A 17809-nucleotide genomic window follows, 5' to 3' on the forward strand; every position below is an offset into this window, starting at 1 on the left:
TAAACAACTTCATAAACTATCAAAAGGTTGCTTATTAATTTTCATTCAGTAAATGAATTGAGAAATAATTTCAGATCTGACTCTAAATAATGGTATGTAGGTAAAGTTGTGCATTAAAAAAAGTCACATCATGTTTTAATGTCCACTAATGAACAGAATGTACACTCTATGGAGGTAAATAAGAGGTAAGAGGGATAAAATTAGCAGTAGACTAGAGCGTGCCCTCAAGGCTCCCAAAATGGATTTAAGTGTCTTCCGCTCTGGACACGTGACAGTCTCTCCTCAAACAAGCAAGTCCCAACTGAGCATGCGCAGATCTCTAGCAGGTTACACGAGTTTATTTTCAGCCTTTCTCTTGAAGACGCGTTATGATGGTGTAAACTGACCGTGGTCAAGCGTTTTGTGGATACAAAAATGTTTGTCGTTGACTCTTGGAGTTAAAACCTGACTTTCCGGAGAACTGAGGTTTGGAATTTAGCGGTGACATGTGAAATGTTGCTGCGTGGTTTGTCGGTATTTGCAGGAGGCAACGGACAGACCAAGCCAGGCTAACGTTAGCTTAGCCAGCTGTAACGTTAGCCAAGAAGCTTGGGTCGCTATCGTTAGCCGCTCCGCTGGCTGAGCATGTTGTAGACGACGCAGCGTTTGACACGGCCCTGCTTGCTAACAAGTGCCCGTTAATATTCTCTATCGAGGGTCAGGTTTCACACCAGACTGCTGTTTTAATGCACAGATAGAGCAGTGCGAAGGAATTAAGCTAATGTTAGCTACTTTGTGCGCTGGACACCGCAGTAAGTGAGCGCGAGTCCTCGTTTAAACTAGCGACATCCATCATCAAATACTCCTTTAGACGTCTAGTCCATTAACACTATCCCCAATTTAAACGGTGCTGAAATGCAGCGCTGATACATGCTAACTGTTAGCTAGGAGCTCACGTCACACTACACCAGTCACACTGTTTTGGCTGACATGGCAGCCAGCGGATACTCTGACCTGAGGGAGAAGCTGAAATCCATGACTCCACACAGAGACGAGGAGAAAAGCAAATACGTGGACGGCACGAGTAACGGCAGCGGAAAAGGTCGAAAGCGCAAGTTCAGAGAGTCTGACGACGATGAATATGAGCACAGTGATGACAGCGCGGAGCTCCGGGAGCAAGAGGCCCGCCGGGTGAGGAGCAGCATCCTGCAGAAGAACATCTTCACCCCGGAGGAGTGCGCCCTCATCGAGGAGAAGATCGACGACGTGGTTGCCAAAGGAGAGGCTGGACTTTACCGTGAGCACACAGTGGACAGAGCCCCTCTCCGCAACAAGTACTTCTTCGGGGAGGGGTACACCTATGGAGCCCAGCTGGAGAAGCGTGGACCCGGCCAGGAGAGGCTTTACCGCAAAGGAGAGGTGGACGACATCCCCAGCTGGGTGCACGAGCTGGTGATCAAGCGTCTGGTGTCCAGTGGAGTGATCCCAGAAGGCTTTGTGAACAGTGCAGTCATCAATGATTATCAACCAGGGGGCTGCATTGTGTCACATGTGGATCCTCTGCACATCTTTGCACGGCCCATCGTCTCAGTGTCCTTTTTCAGTGACAGTGCGCTCTGCTTCGGCTGCCGCTTCCAGTTCAAACCAATCCGGGTGTCAGAGCCAGTGTTTGTCCTGCCTGTGAGGAGAGGGAGTGTCACGGTACTCAGGTGACTATGGCTGTTGGTTGCTGTCGTGCACCGATTAATTTACTGCCTGTGTGTGGCTGCCAAGAGCTTAAGTTGTTGTCTTACTTTCTCAGCGGCTACGCTGCTGATGAAATCACCCACTGCATCCGGCCTCAAGACATCAAGGAGCGGCGCGCAGTTATCATCCTGAGAAAGTGAGTCATCAAACTATTTTAAAAGTTATTATCTTGTTTAAAATTTTGCTCTGAATAATGTTTTTCTACTTGTGCTCCCTCCTCCGTTTGCCAGGACCAGACCTGACGCTCCTCGACTGGACTCTGACAGCCCTTTAAGCGCCTCTCCTGTAGAGAGACCCCCTCCTCTGAAAGCCAAGCGCTCTCATCGCCGAGCAGACCCTGATGCTGCTCACAGGTATACAAACACACAGACACACACAGTGGACATCTTCACGGGTCCAACTGAAACAGACCTACATGCCTTTGTGAAATTTATACAAAAATAGACTGGATAAGAAAGGAGCCTTAGGACTGTCGACTCCTGTCTGATAAGACCTTTTATGTAAGATATGATATTTGCTTTAATAAGCTCAAGGGAAACTTGAAACGTCAGACTAGCAGCAATATGAGACGCAACTGCTGAACAAGCAGCTTTGGAGGGGAAAAGTATTAACAGAAGGCATTTTTTTCTCTACAATTGACAGTACACCCACTTTTTCCCACACTACAAAAACACATTGTTTTTTTGCCATGATTATGACACATCACATGATTGGATGCAATTGATTTACTGGGATATGAGTGACTTTTTTATAGACTGACTTAAAGCCTGCTTCATAGCAATCGGCAACAACACTGAACTTGGCTCTGTTTGACAGTACAATGTGTGAAAGAACAGACTCCTGTAGATGGTTTTGCACCGTGAGCACTGGATTTCTTCTGTTTGCTTTCTGAGTTTCGCAACAAAAGCTGATTGATCGCTGCCATGAAAACTTACAGCCCTAAAATCCTCCCTCATAAGAAAATAATCACCGTGCAGCATCTGATAATCCTTCAAACCGATCAATCTGTCACCTCAGGCTTATTTCCCGGATCATATTTCTTTCTCTAACCGGGGTTTGATCAGCAGGCCCCCACCAAAGCAGCCCTCTGAACGTCTGCGTAGAGCTGATCTCAGCTTTGGTCCTGTGCCTTGGTTATAAGGAACTAATTAGACCCGTGATGACCTTTCAAGTCTATTTAAGACCTGCAACTCTTAACGTTAATATGACGGCAATTAAACATGTCCGGCTCATTTCTGAAAAAGCACACTGGTCACTTTCACTTGAGGCTCACTGCAGTCTTCCCTGACTTCGTCAGTTTCTGTATCACTTCAAACACAGGATAAGTCTTAATTAAATGCAGTTTGATTAAAGTAAAGGCTGCAGCAGTACAGTGTAAAACACACCGAGAAATGTTCCTGCTGACCCCTCTTAGCTAATTGTACTAAATTTATCTTAGTAGTAGTTGAGGTCAATCTTCTCAGATCAGATGCTGTTATTCCTCGGCATTATGAACAGAGAGTAAAAGAGCTTGTACAACCAATGAAACACATGTACATGAAAGCCCACAGTCCCACATATCAGTGCTGTCATTCAGCGCTTGCATGTGTCAGACTTCATAAAGTAGACATCCGAATTCACCCTTTAATATCATTAAATGATGAATGGGATGTGAAAATGTATCAGGGGGATTCCCTGTGAGAAGCGGGGGCGATTATTCCCCACGCTCGCGATGGTCATTAATTAAGACTTCAAAGATAAAAGTATTTAAAATCCATCAGAGATTGTCCTCTCCCTCAGTGTCGTAACATTTTTTACTCACAGCTTTTGATCTGCTTTGGGGCTGTAACTAATGATTATTTCTATGATTTATTGATCACTTGTTTGGTCTGTAAAAGAGAATTTAGACTTAAAACCACTTAAATCAATTAGTCAATTATTGAAAATAATGCATGAAGCTCTTTTTTAAAACATACTGTCTGTAAGAAGTCTTTAAGGAGCAATTAGCCCCTGGAAAAAGCCACTGTCAGTCAAAGCTGGTGTTCTCTGTAATCGATAGAAGCAATAATATTTGAAATTGGCGCCATAGCTGTGGAGAAAGTTGTACAAACAGCTTGTGGTTTTGCCCATTCTACATTCCTACAACACCCAGCATGCATTGCGCTCCTCCCTCCTAAAGGAACAGCCCAGCGAGAGACGCTGGAGTGAAATACTACCGTTTTGCTGCAGGCAACAGCTCAGAGCGGCACAGAATCTGAAATACGGCGAGAATATACCGGTGGATCGTCTAAAAAGTCTTCAGGTCTGCAGTCTACATTTCAAAGCTGACGAGTTTCAATGAGACATGACATCGGAGGCGGGCGTCCTAGATTGAGGAAGTGTAATTTCGCAAGCTCCCTGGCCTCAACCAGATAACGTGTTTTACGTAATCTGGCGGAGGTTTCCCAGGGCCCGTTGGAGAAGCGGATAGCGTCCTACAAAGGCCCAGAGCAAGTTGCATTTTTTACCTAGCATAACGGCATTAGCTCCCCATGATAGCATGATAGGACTGAGGCTGAAAATCGGAGAAGTGGCCCTTTAAGAACATTAACATGAAAGGCACCAGAGAAAAAGCTTTGACTCTATGATATGATAAGAACCATAACGTTACGTATTGCATATCCTAAAAAAAGCCGATGTTCCTTTTGAGCATCTGACTTATTGCATCTCAATCTCCTTCCTCCACCAGGCCCAGAGTTCTGGAGATGGACAAAGAGGAGAACAGACGCCCGTCGTTCTCCCGTCACAGCCGTCACAGCATCAGCTCAGAGAACTACTGGAGGCGCGGTCAGGACTCTGACAAACACCGGGAGAGTTCAGGACGCAAAGTCAAAATGAGACGCCACTGAGCACCTCTCTGTCCACACATGTACACATATATAAATATACCCGCTCAGTTATGTATTTCAATATTGTAACATTCTTTCAACATTTTCTTGCTCCAGTTTTATGCTGGCCGAAGGAGCACAGTCATCATGTCTGCATTTTGATTTGAGTCTGGATCAGTTTGAGTGCGTATTTGTTTCTGGCAGACGAAGCTGGTGTCTCTGATAAACGGTTCAGAACCTCAAGTTACTTACTGCAGTTAGGCTCTTTGTTAAGCTGTTCAGTTACCTTAAATTAAACATTTCTTCTTTCTATGTTCATAGAGACTTCAAAATGGCATGTATTTTTTGTAACCAAGATGTACAGACTGCGAGAACCAAGAGGAAGATGTATGTATGGACTTGTACAAAAGAATTCCCGAGCTGTAATCTAACTTGTTATAATGTACAATAAGTTTGTATAGTCTTTGATTGGGGGAACTTTTATGCAGAATGAAACCTTTGTTTTTTTGGCACCTACTATTCTGATCGGTACCGTTACTGTGTCATCCCAGATCTTTGCTGTCCACTTCCCTGTTGCAGTTTCAATTGAAACGATGGGCAGCTGTGCAGCAAAGTTTCCCGTTTTCTGATTTAATTTTGTCACATGGTGCATCAACTAAACTGATGCTTTATGGAATGATGAAAACTCAGGCCTAGTTTTATACTCCCGTTTCAGCCTGCTTTACCTTATTGTTACAGAGGACATGTTGTTGCTGTTCTGTATTTAATCAAACTATTCCTTATTTAAATTGGGTGATAATTGGGTCGATCACGACTTAAAATGAGCAAAATCAACTCTTAAATGTCTTGTTTAACTTTTGTCTCAAGGCAGAGAAGAAGCTTTTCCTGGTGTATTTGTTCCTGCAGTTTGCTGTGTAAACACAGATACATTTGTTTCTTGCTCCCAGTCAGCCAGATTTGGCAGACTGCTCGGTTTGTCTGGAGTTACACATGAACAAAAATAACCTTGGTTCAGTCGAGAAATTACTTTCTAAAAACAGGATGAGTTTTGTTCAATGTTTTCTGAAACTCTTTTAAAGTTGTGAACTGGAACAGTTAGCAACACTTGAAGGTTATAGTTTGCAAGCAGCAAATACTGGAGCTCTTTAAACGGAACATGGGACACTAATCGGACACAGCAGTGGTACATGAAGTGGTTTAATGGGCTTCAGTGGTCGCATTTTTTGGCTACTAAGGTTCTGGCTGAATGAAATAAAGCTGAAATTGTTTCCACAGGGTTTGTCTGCCATTTATTAAAGCAGGGTTGTGACGTCTTCTCCTGCCAGGAGCAGCACTTACCCCTGATATTTATGTTCACGTGACATATTACATAAAATAAGAATAGTTAATTATTCCTAGAAACAAATTACTTTTATATTCAAGTTTGGAATCCAGCGACATGGCTGGAAAGAAACATTTAAAGCCAATGCAGTTAGTACAGCTCTTGTATTTTATCCCTGAAATCATGTAGATCTGTTTACTTTTTCTCCCCCATCTCTAAAGCACTCAGGGTGCCTCCTCACTCAACCCACACGGACAGGTATTTATCAGCTTAGACCCGCTTCTCTGACTGAAAGTAGTTTTGGAATAAAAATTTGATTTATGTTGTATCAGGTTTCATCAATAACAGGTTTTTTCACACAAGGTGAAAAGATGAGGGAAAAACTAAGTTTATATTACATGTATGCGTTTGCATAAATTTACCTGAATTTTCATATAAATTTGTATTTTATGCACTCTTGATACGTCCATAAAGTTATTTATAATTCATTAAAAAAATACTTTAATGAATCTGCTTTTATATAATTTAAAATAATCTACATGTTAACCATGATTTTAAAAAATTAAATACAATGACAAGGGGATTTTTTGTTGTTTTGTTTACCCCATTCAAATAAAATGTGATTTCATCTTGACAGCCAATGCATAACAGATTTTGCTTAAATATAACATATAATCATAATTATATAAAAACTTTTCAGTAAGACTATAAAATAATAAACAGGTATTATTCAAATAGAGGTTCAAATTCATTACGGTTCTTGGAAAAGCAGTTGGTCCAAAAGTTTGCAGTTGCAGAGTTTAGGACAAACTACATCTGCTGATAAAGACCACATGATTTGATAAAGAACAACAAACAGTTACGAGATTGTGCTTCTATTTTGCTTCTTATCTCTGATGAAATAAATCGTTGTTTCGGAGCTTCCCCTGGGGGCGCTACTCTCGCTTAACGTTAAACAACAACCGCAATTACAAAAGCGAAGAAGAAGTCAACAGCTGATAGCTAGCTGCTTGAGTTATATTTACTCTATGTCCGTCAACGATAGAAAGTAACTACGACTTTTTTTTTTTTCAAAAGAGTATTGAATACGTATTTTATCAAACGCTGATGTTGGGGATTCGGATTGTTACATTTCTCTTCGCACTTTGTGGTAAGTCTATTTAACAGTAGTGTGAGTATAACTGTCACTGGCTGCTAATGTTGCTAACTAACTTGCTAGCTGGCCTACTTGTCTAGCTGACGTTAGCTGCTAGCAAACGTTCATCTGTCTGCTTCTGTTCTTCAAGCTGGCGACATTAAAATTGCTAAAATTAGCTGGCCGATTTGCCATGTACGTAACAATAAGATATTCATGCGTCGTTTTAGGTTAGCCCTAACTCTCATAATACTAATCTCTGGAGTTACATGTGTATACTGTAGGTTGCGTTTAGCTGAGCATGTCAACAGTGTAGCAATGAATATGACATTTATTTGTATGGCAAGATACATTTTCACATCTGTTATTTGACAGCCTTGTAGGTAAAGTCAAAATGCTCTTATTCTGCGGTTTCCTTATGTAACATCTCGTCCTTGTTGTATCCCAGTGCTGCCACCTTTGGTCACTACTGCATACTGCATACACACGAAAGAGAAAAGTTACAATCAAAGCAATTTTATTGACGTTATTACTGTAAGTACTGCCCAATTTATAGAGCAAATTTTGCTGTTTGCTGTCCCTGTTTTTAATAAGTTGAAAAGGGGTTGCTTCTGGTGGCAACCAACGGCAAAATATGGCTTGCCAATTTTTCAAAAAGGTTGCCAATGAACCTAGCAACTGTTAATGTTAAACCCTGTTGTAAAACGATGTTATTTGATTTATTACAAGCTAAAATTGCACATTAATCTCTGTTTTGGGAGAAGTGGTATAATACAGCACCCTTCTGCTTGCTGAAAAAACATGTTAGGTAATAACATTATTCACTGACTGACCTAATTATATTTATCTATCAGTTGCTCAATTTGTTTGCAGCTATAATGTTGAGTAACATCTGTCAACACCAAGAGACCTCTGCCTGGCCTGATAGTTAAGTAACTACTATTGAACAGTCATGTGAGCCCTGCTCAGATCCTGAACATGTCACCTACGTGCTGCAGACATTTGTTGTGCTGTAGCGAGAACAGGCAGGTTGTTATACATTTGACCCAGCTGGTGACTCAGGCATTTATTGGGTCTATTAATAGAGCTTGTCTCCATTCTTGGGATCCTGTACCTCTGGCAAAGAGAGGGGTCACATACTTGGTTGATATGAGTGAGGCACTGAGGCTATTTCTGGATCTCAGGTACATGAAACCTCTTAAGCACGGTGTGCACGTTCAGTTTTGTATAGACTTAAAGTACTTTTACATCGTGGTCGCATGTTCGTCTGCACCAGGAATCTAATAAATGTTGTGTTTTATATCTTATATCACCAACTGCTTCAATTTTTAGAAACATACTCTTCTGCCACTGTTCATACTTTCGTCACTTAAGGCATTTTGACTCAGAAACAGGTTTAAATATTAACATTAACCCTGGCTGAAATATTAACATTTAGCTTTAAAACAACAACAATAAAACCTAACTATCGTTAATGGTATGCACTAAACCTGTGATTTTCTATTAGAGTCAGAAATTCTAAATATCTCCGGGTTAAAAGGCCTCTCGTCTCTACAAACGTTCAACTAAGTTCTCTTACTCAGAAGCAGCCAAGAGAAACAAACCAAAAACCTGGTTCCCAAGCCTCTTTTTATAAGTCCAAAGCATTTCTGGTTAATCTGTTAGCCTCCTGTTTAGAAAAACAGGATTTATTATTGTTGGTAAAAGCATATAACATGACCCCAGAGCACTTCCTTTTAGGCCAGTAAGAGACATCAGCAGAGAGGGTAGTTTTCCAAAAGTAATGATGTCATTATATTCATAGCTCATGGGAAATTTGTCATCGTTATAACAATTTTGACACATTAAAGTTAAAGGCAAAATTAAATGTTTTCAGGTATTGAAGCATTTACATTTAAAATGGTGCTGCAAACTTAAACATGCCTTTTGAGCTGTAAATTTAATGATATGACTGTACAGCGCAGAGCCAATCAGCGCTGGTGTGTAAATATCCATATTTCAAACTAAATTTCTAAATGTATGAAAATGGCTCAACACATTATCGTTTTAAACCAGCCCTCAACCTTCCAAAGCCAATACTAACCTACAGTGAACTGGGACTTATCAACATTATGAAATTTAAAGAATGTTAACACCACCTAATCAATGGCTCACACCCCGCTCCCACCCTGCCCCACTACTCAGCCAGTTGCAGACGATAGTTGAGGAAGTGCCGGGGATAATTGAGATTTCTTTAAATATTATTTTGAAATATATTGTCTGTGGATAATTCCTAGAATAAATCTTATTTAAGTTAGAGCAATAAATCTCAAAGATTTTCATTTAAATAAACGTCTGTTTAGTCGCTATCTATCGCTGAATGAGGAATTATGGACCGGGTGTCTGGTGCGACTTTCATGGAAAAAATCACAAACGGCGCCCAGTTAGTGACGTGTTTTCCATCACCCAGCAGTGGTTGGTCTGCCAGAGAGGGTAGGCGGAGCTAAGAGGCTGCTTTTCCAGTCTCTGCAAGTGTTGCGAGTAAACAGTAATCTACTATGGCTGAACAAACAAAGAAAAGATCGATGACTACAGATACAACTTCAAAAATAAGAGTGTGTAATTTGTGTAAAGCTGAAAACAAGCACAAAGAAGTGAAAAGTTTCTGGTGCTTGTTTTTAAAACAGGCTTGTGCTTTTTTAGCAGGGACAAATTAGCCAACAGTTGCATGAAGCTAGCACACCCCATAAAGTGTTTGTAGTTTGTTTAGTAAATCAGACACTGATGTGGCAGCGCTGCATTGCACCTCTATATCTCTCTGTTTCTGTTTAGTGGTTAATGCCAGAAAAATATTGAGATGAGAGAATATTATAAAGTTTAAGAACAACTGATCTCCTGGATGTAGCTATTGTTTTTTTTAATTGGAATACAAAATGCAGCATATCCTGTCATCTGGTGTTTTTGTGCCTTCATTACAGTAATGGAGACAGAGTGCAGCTAAAGAATATCCTTACTTTCCCCTCTACCTGTCAACGTCAGTGAAGTCCTGTGTTACTCTCTGCTCATTTAAAAGTATGCATTTCTCTTCCCAAGGCTAACCACAACAAAGGAAGCCATGAACTTCCAGGGCAGCCGGAGGCGAGGAGAGGATGGCATCGCCGTGGTGATTGACTTCCTGCTGTCAAATGCCCGGCTGGTTCTGGGTGTTGGGGGAGCTGCCATGCTTGGAATTGCTACACTGGCAGTGAAACGGGTGAGTGTTTCCCAGGTTGTTAGTAGCACATCGGTGCTTCATTCACAGGCGCTCGTCTCTTCAGTACAAAAAATACATCTTTATTTGGAGATATTTTTAACTGCAAAAACTTCATTCAACAGCTGTTTCATTAAAGGGCCAGTTCGCAGATTTTCAATCTCAGTCCTATCATGCTATTATGGGGAGCTAATGCCGTTATGGTAGGAAAAAAATCCTATTTCGCTCTGTGCCTTTGGAGGACGCTATCCGCTTCTCCAATGGGCCCTGGAAAACCTCCGCCAGACTACGTAAAACGTGTCATCTGGCAGAATCCAGGGAGCTTGCTAAACTACACTTCCTCAATCTAGGACGTTGCCTCCAATGTCATGTCTCGTTCAAAATCGTCAGGTTTGAAATGTAGACTGCAGACCTGAAGATTTTTTAGACGATCCACCGGTATATTCTCGCCGTATTTTGTATTCTGTACCGCTCTGAGCTGTTGCCTACAGCGAAGTATTATAGGTAGTATTTCACTCCAGCATATCTCACTGGGCCGTTCCTTTCAGAGGGCGGGGCGCAATGCACGCTGGGTGTTGTAGGAATTTAGAATGGGCTGCTTTAAATGTAGTGTGCGGCCTTAAGACTCCAAATTGGTCAATTACATTCCCAAGTCAAATCCAGAAGTTATCAGAATTTCAAGTCAACTCGTAGTTATGTGTTAAAATTATTGATGTTTGGTAGCTGACTCTAAAAGAGGACAACAAAATTAAAGCAACTACATGCCTGCAGTGTTAATGTACCAAGAGTGACTCAGGTATATAACGATCTTTTTGTTGTTATAAGATAAGATAAGGGAAATCTTTATTGATCCCCAGAGGGGAAATTCGGGGGTTGTAACAGCACAAGACAAAGTAGAAATCATGTATCATGTATTTTTGTTTGATTTATATTTGGAATTGGAAGTAATGGAAATCTAGTTCTTCTAAATTAGCCAAATGCTTTAGAAAATGTCCTGTAGATATCATGTCATGTGTAGTTGTTGGATGCCTAAAGTGCCTTGAGGCTGAGGTTTTCCTGCCTGTGGGTGATAGCGGCCTACGAACTCTGTATTTGGACAGTGAATTACTGCTTGACTGCACGTCTGTGACGATGAGCGTGTGTGTTCAGCTGATAGAGCGCGCTGGCCGTGCAGCCGATGATGAAAAGGTGGAGCAGAAGATGGCTGAGAGCTGGGAGGAGCTGAGTTTGGTGTCTTCGTCGCCCACACTCCTCAAGAAGGGCATTAAGGGCGTGGTGATGAAACATGTCGCAAAGGCAGCCAAGCAGCAGAAAGGTATCAGTTACTGAACGTTTTCAGGCTAAAACTCACACAGAAATATCTCAGAATTAATCAGGTGTGTTTCCTAATCATCACTTTAGCCCTCTGATATGACCTGACAGATCTTTAACCTCTTTCCCCTGCAGCTGACCTGTGCCAACAGCCTCAGCTGTCGCCTTCGGAGGTTCAGTCTAAGCCTGAGTCGAAGTCAAAGAGGCTCCAGCTGTGCGTCCTCAGCTTGCAGGTACACTCTCACCCACATTTCACCTCTGAGCTTTTTGAAGTCATGGATTAAGCATTCAGTCTTAGCAGCTGCAGTAGCAGCTCTACTCAGCGTTGGCTCATTCATTTATGCATGTGTAACATGTTTTGTAAAGCACAGTGCTTAGGGGACACGCATTGTTATGCACTGCTTAGGCTGCACAGAGCCCCAAGAGCCCTGCATAATAGAAATCCTGGGGGGTTTGTGCACTGACTGTATAGAGGAAGTCAAACAAGCATGAAAGAGCTCAGAGTTAGAGTGCAGAACATCCACATGAGCAGAAATGTTTTCCATTGTTCTGTACTCCGAACATGAAGTAATTTGTTCAGTAAATGTTAGTGCAAACGCATGAGTGGACATAAGAGGGGATTTAAAACAATGGGGTTTTTATCTTTAAAGGAACCTTATGCAAATTGTGCCTTTAAAGAAGAGTTGCACGTCTTAATTATCTATTTTGTATCCCTTGAAAGCTGCTTTCCAAATGGGAAGTGACGGAACAACTGAATAAAACATCAAATTTAAATGCTTCTTGGTCATGCTTGGAAGGAAAATAATCAGTGTTTCTGTAAAGACAGATAGTGTGCATGTGTCGGATGCTTTTGCGTCCTTGTTTCGGCCATGAGTCTGATTTTAGTGCTCCATAAAACTGTGGTATGATAGATTGAAGACCGCTGTAATGGAATAAACACAGCATTGATTCCCTCCTGGCCAACACAGGCAAAACATCGTACTGTCAGCGTTCTTAAGTCTGCCAAGAGGCACACATGACTTTGATTTGTGTATAACTCAAATGACAGCTGTTTGTATTTCTACTGGAAGCCTGAAAACGACCAAACTTCATGTTGAACACAATATCTGTGCCTTTCTGCAGAGTGCACATGCACCGGCTGATGTTCTGTATCTTGTGAAAACTGTGTTTAGGAGCGGCTGCAGCAGTACTATCACACGAGGGCAGCACTGGCTCCACATGAAGTCCAGAGAGCTCAGTCTCTCGCGCTGGACATCTGCACAGAGATCCAAGGCTTCCTGCACAGCCGTCACCCCGACATGCCCCTGGGAGAGATGAGCCTCGGAGGTTCTCTTCTGGATGACCTGCAGGTACAAACACACAATAGCGCTTTTTACACTTCGGTTCTGCCACAGCTCCGTAACGAAGCTCTGCCGACATGCTGCCCTTTGCCATTTTATATTGGACCAACTAATTCCGGTGTAAAGCTGCTCCAATGTGTAAAAGGGGCTATTATAACCTTCTAGCTGATGATACACTTTTCCATACATTTTTTGCCCCTCTGTGTATAGAAATATATTGCATGAATGCAGCCTGGTTTATTTCTGTGTGTGTGTTTAGGTGGTCAGCGCGGACCATGCATGTCTGCTGGTGCCTTTACAGCTGGAAGCCTCTCTGTGGCGTCTCATCCCAGGAGAGGAAACGCTCCTCACACACCCACTGCACTGGATGGTCCGACGCCTCAATCTGGAATATTTTCCCAGAGGACGCAGCTACTGGGACAGGTGAGCCAGCATCACACAGATTGAAACGTATATGCTTTATCCATCAGGTGTTTGTTAAAGAAATGTAGCAAAACTGGCAAATTGTTCCTGTTTTATTTCTGTAAAAAGAATGCTGACTACCAGAAAAATGATTGTGCCAACCTTTTAAATAAAAATTACCTTCAGGAAGTTACTGATTTGATTTAACATGTAAGCATTAAGGGCGCTGTGCTCAGCCTTTGTATCCTACATTGAAGCAGCAGTAACAGGACTCATGAGGTTCACTGCTAAAGGTACGTACAGAAACACTCTGAGCCATGCATTCAAACCAGCCTCTTCTTTTGTCTTGCAGGTACCTGGTGGGTGGTTACCTGTCCGCGGAAGCTGTTGTGAGCATGTTTAGTAAAGCTGTCATGGAAACTATAAACTGGCCGTCCATCAGCAGCACTCTGGACTGTCTCGTCAGACCTGTACTGGGAGGACCCGACCTGAAGCTGGAGATACGGTGTGTGCGTGTGTGTGTTCTGTATTACAGCCTTGCATGTAAAAGATGACTGATTACTTTCACTGATGAATAATCTGTTGATTATTTTCTTGATTAATTTATTGTTTATTTAGTCAATGAAATTTTTAATCACGCTGTGTGATCAGAGCAATGACCCTGTGTGATGTTTGTATTACACTCTGAGTGTCTGGGTGCTGGTTAAGCTCAGTTGGTTGAGCAGGCACACCATGTATAGAGGCAACAGTCCTCGACGCACTGATCGCAGGTGCGACTCCTGGTCTGCCCATCATTTGGTGCATTTCATCCCCTACTCTCTCCTCTCCACGTTTCCTGTCTCTCTTCAGCTACCCTGTCAATAATGCTCTCTCTAACAGATATCTCTCCTGTTGTAATCCTTCAGGCCTGGAAGTGAAACCGAAGGGGTGGAAAGCGCTGATCCGCCTCTCTTCATCTCCATGTTGCCTCTGCTGAGGGAGGAGGACGTGGCTCTGACCTGCCAGCCTGAGCTCACCTCTCCCTGGGTCAACGCCTGGCACCTGTCCCTCTACCCGTGGGAGACCCAGCGCCTGGCTCAGCTCGACACCGCTGACGACGGATGCCGCAGACACATGCTTAAAATCCTCAAGGCGGTGTGCAAACTGAACCCCGCCCTACGAGCGCTGGAGGCCGCCCCGCTCGCCAACCTCATCCTGCACCTGAGCGACAGTGAGAGCGACTGGTCCGAGGCCAGCCTGGATGTGAGGTTCCAGCAGTGTATCACAGAGCTGATTGGCTACCTGGAACAAGGGGCGTTGCACAGCTACTTCAAGCCGGCTGTCAATCTGCTGAGCGGCTTGTCAGAGGACCAGGTGGATCAGATGGGCTTCATGCTCTACTGCGCTGTGTCAGAGCCCGAAATACTGCTCATATAACAAAATATGACACGCACACACATAGAGGCAAAGATGTAGTTTCCTTCACTACTCTCTTTGTTAAGTTCTCCATTCTGCTTAAATGTAAGGAAACACCGTACAGTTGGGATGACGGAACGGCCGGCACCACGGACGGATGTCTACACTGGAGGAGGAGAAGCTAACAGGAGACTGCACATGTGAAAGTGATAATCGAGCTAAGCCAATCACTCAAAGGAAACGAGACGTGCCAAGGAAAGGAGCTGAGGAAGTGTTTATCTAGAATAAGGTGCCTAATCATAACTCCAACAGACAAGACTGCATATAATATGGTGTGGTTGTGATTTTTCAGGGGTTATCAGTTAATAAGATAATGACCATGTCTATATTAACAGCAGGGGAGGAGTACAGGTTATTGCTTTGGTGCGATCATTCTTCTGTTCTCTAATCGATAGCGTTTTCTCTGCTTCGTTCTCCTGAATCTCCTTTGATATATTCTAACTATGCAGATAAATAATGATGACCTGCTGAAAACTGCACTTACTGAACTGCTGAGTTGGACGTATTTAACTCAGAGTGTATATTTTCTCATACTGGCAGTATTTGTTCGTCTTGTTTAGTGTTCAGTCTGTCGCCGCCATTATTACTTGGGTTTACTAACTCTTTAAATTATGGTTGAAGTTGCCTCATGATTTTAAGCACTTGCTTTTAAATACAGTATGAATGTTGTGTGGATTTTTTTCAGTTGTGTTTTCTTGAGTGAAAGATCTTCTGTAAGTGAAACTGCAAATAAAAAATAAAGCAATTGTTTAGATTCTCACTCTGTTCCCTGTTTCTTATTTTCTGACTCGATGTTGCATGTGAAACTATTCCGTGCACCGAAGTTCAGCAGTTCAGCCGTGTTTAAGTTTTTGCAACATGGAAACTTTATGCTCTAGTTTCATGCACTTGTCAAAATGCTGAAATAAATGACAGCATGTAAGAGACGGCTCATTATAATTAACAACCTTAAAAACAGAAATGGATCACCTCCTGGGTCCTAAGAGGTTTTAGTGATATACATAGGATTCCTATCACAACGGGCCCCTAACTCGCTAACTAGACTCTTCTCCTCAGTCGTCCCCAGGTGGTGGAACGAGCTACCAAACTCCATTCGGTCCGCAGAGTCCCTTTCACCTTTAAGAAGAAGCTAAAGACCCAGCTCTTTATGAACACCTCCACACTTATTGATATTGAAGCTACTGATGATGATGATGATGATTATAAAATTGAAATGAAAAAAACGCCCTGTGCACTGCCTGTCAGCACCAGTGTCAGATCCCACTTGAAGCTGTTTGTTGGCTCTTCCTGACTTTGTTCCCTCCTGTCCTGATCGTTGCTTGTGCTGTGTTAACTCTCAGATGTACGTTGCTCTGGACAAAAGCGTTAAATTGTAACTTTGCAACACTCTCTATACAGATTTCACTGCTTTATAAGATGTTTACTTGGCATACAGGAGATTTAACTTATTTATAAATGGTTCCATACATGGGGTGTCACTGGTTTATGTTGATATTTATGGGATAATAAAAGGTTTCACTGGTTTATGAGAGTATTTATTGGTATTAACTAAGAGTTTTTATTGGTTTAAGTGTTTCACTGCTCTATAATAGCTTTCATTATAAAGTCTTCTGGTTAATAATAGATTTTACTGGTTTATGAATTGTGATTTTGGCGTATAAAGGCATCACAACAAGATTTACAGGTAAGGTTTCTCGTAGTTCATAAGATAAGATAATCCTTTATTCATCCATTAATGGGAACATTTAGTGTGTAGTGTTGCAGCAGCAAAGTGGATAGTGCAGCATTACAATGAAGGGCATATAAAATAAGATTTCACTGGTTCATATCAGGTTTCACTGGATTATAAGTGGGTTTACAAGATAGCACCCTGGAGCTGTTTCAGCTTTCAGCTTTTATTTGGTTTATTCAAAGTTCAACTGTCTTACAAGAGGGTCAGTTGAAATAACTGAGATGTTACTATTAGTGTTTCTACCCTTAATGATGTGAATGGGATGACCAAGTAAGTTAAAGGCTGCATTTCAAAAGCACAACAAACTACATTTTCCAAAAATATTTCACAGTTCAATAAACACCTTTCCAAAACAGCTTCATCTAATACTGAACACTTTAAACTTCATGAGGGGAGGATTTATCGAAGGAAAGTGGTATTTGTCTGCTTTACAATGTTACAATTTCATTTGGCAGACGCTTTTGTCCAAAGCAACGTACATCCGAGAGTGAATACAACACAAGCAAAGATCAAGACAGGAGGGAACAAAGTCAGGAAGTGCCAACAAACAGCTTCAAGTGCGACCGGACACTGGTCAATATAGTTATCATCATTATCATTATCATCAGTAGTTTTAGGCAGATGTCGCTTTAATCACTGCCTCATATCTTCTGTGTTTTCAAAGAAAAAAAAAATCTTTTTAGTCTGGTTTTTAATCTTGAGTTTAATTAATTAAGTTTTTATTTATTGATTTCTCTAATGGTAAAGTTTTAGTCTTGCAAAATGTTTTTTATTGTTGTCAATTTTGTCTGTAATTTTTGCAATGCGGTCACTTTGTTGTCAATAGTTAAGTTAATAAACCAAGTGCATCACAGCGGATATAAAGAAGATTGTATTTTATTTTGAAAGTGATGGGTGGAAGTCTTAATGACGTGTCTGACTTGACTCTGGAGCTGCAGCCTGGTTTTCCATAAAGTGCCGCTTTCACAACAGAAGTTAGCGGCACCGGCGCGTTCCCCGGTCGGCCAGCTGTCACATGGCCAAATATGGATGTTGAAGGTTCAGTATGCCGGTCAAAAACGCGACACCGAGGCTCAAGTTTTAGTGCTGAAGTACGGCTCAACTATAACGGAAAAGAGGAACACAAATCCCGGGACAAAGGTCAGCGTGCCGTGTGACTCTTCTTGCGCCCGCGGGGAACTTTCGCTTCTCCGTTAAGTTTCTCTGTTCTTAAAAACTTGACTTGTTTACGCGACTTTTATTGTTAAAAGGAAGTAAGTTAGATTCTCACTGAAGTTTCAGTTCGGTACAGCTCCCTTATCTGTCGCATTATT

At 42.0% G+C, this 17809-nt stretch overlaps 2 protein-coding genes across 2 annotated transcripts; both read left to right on the plus strand.

Annotated features, from left to right (window-relative positions):
- Nucleotides 1-338: 338 nt before the first annotated feature.
- alkbh5 (alkB homolog 5, RNA demethylase) lies at nt 339-5845 on the plus strand. The gene is made up of 4 exons (XM_069665869.1): nt 339-1688; nt 1781-1861; nt 1956-2078; nt 4433-5845. Exons 1-4 carry the CDS (start codon nt 970-972, stop codon nt 4590-4592), a joined length of 1083 nt encoding a protein of 360 aa, XP_069521970.1. The 5' UTR covers nt 339-969; the 3' UTR covers nt 4593-5845.
- A 1067-nt stretch (nt 5846-6912) lies between these two features.
- On the plus strand, nt 6913-15524 carry mief2 (mitochondrial elongation factor 2). Its single transcript, XM_069666072.1, has 8 exons — nt 6913-7042; nt 10100-10259; nt 11406-11571; nt 11703-11800; nt 12740-12916; nt 13167-13330; nt 13662-13814; nt 14215-15524. Exons 2-8 carry the CDS (start codon nt 10122-10124, stop codon nt 14723-14725), a joined length of 1407 nt encoding a protein of 468 aa, XP_069522173.1. The 5' UTR covers nt 6913-7042; nt 10100-10121; the 3' UTR covers nt 14726-15524.
- Nucleotides 15525-17809: the final 2285 nt, after the last annotated feature.

This window comes from Semicossyphus pulcher, unplaced genomic scaffold (genome assembly GCF_022749685.1).
Source record: "Semicossyphus pulcher isolate SPU_LCO1_2020_fin unplaced genomic scaffold, fSemPul1.0.p SCAF_17, whole genome shotgun sequence".
NCBI lineage: Eukaryota > Metazoa > Chordata > Actinopteri > Labriformes > Labridae > Semicossyphus > Semicossyphus pulcher.

Bases quoted from the DNA above. Each gene is read 5' to 3' on its own strand.
- alkbh5 (XM_069665869.1), top strand. From the start codon at position 970: ATGGCAGCCAGCGGATACTCTGACCTGAGGGAGAAGCTGAAATCCATG. The intron at 1,689-1,780 runs GTGACTATGGCT...TTACTTTCTCAG, and splicing joins GGGAGTGTCACGGTACTCAG to CGGCTACGCTGCTGATGAAA. The intron at 2,079-4,432 runs GTATACAAACAC...TTCCTCCACCAG, and splicing joins GACCCTGATGCTGCTCACAG to GCCCAGAGTTCTGGAGATGG.
- mief2 (XM_069666072.1), top strand. From the start codon at position 10,122: ATGAACTTCCAGGGCAGCCGGAGGCGAGGAGAGGATGGCATCGCCGTG. The intron at 11,572-11,702 runs GTATCAGTTACT...TTTCCCCTGCAG, and splicing joins GGCAGCCAAGCAGCAGAAAG to CTGACCTGTGCCAACAGCCT. The intron at 11,801-12,739 runs GTACACTCTCAC...AACTGTGTTTAG, and splicing joins TGTGCGTCCTCAGCTTGCAG to GAGCGGCTGCAGCAGTACTA.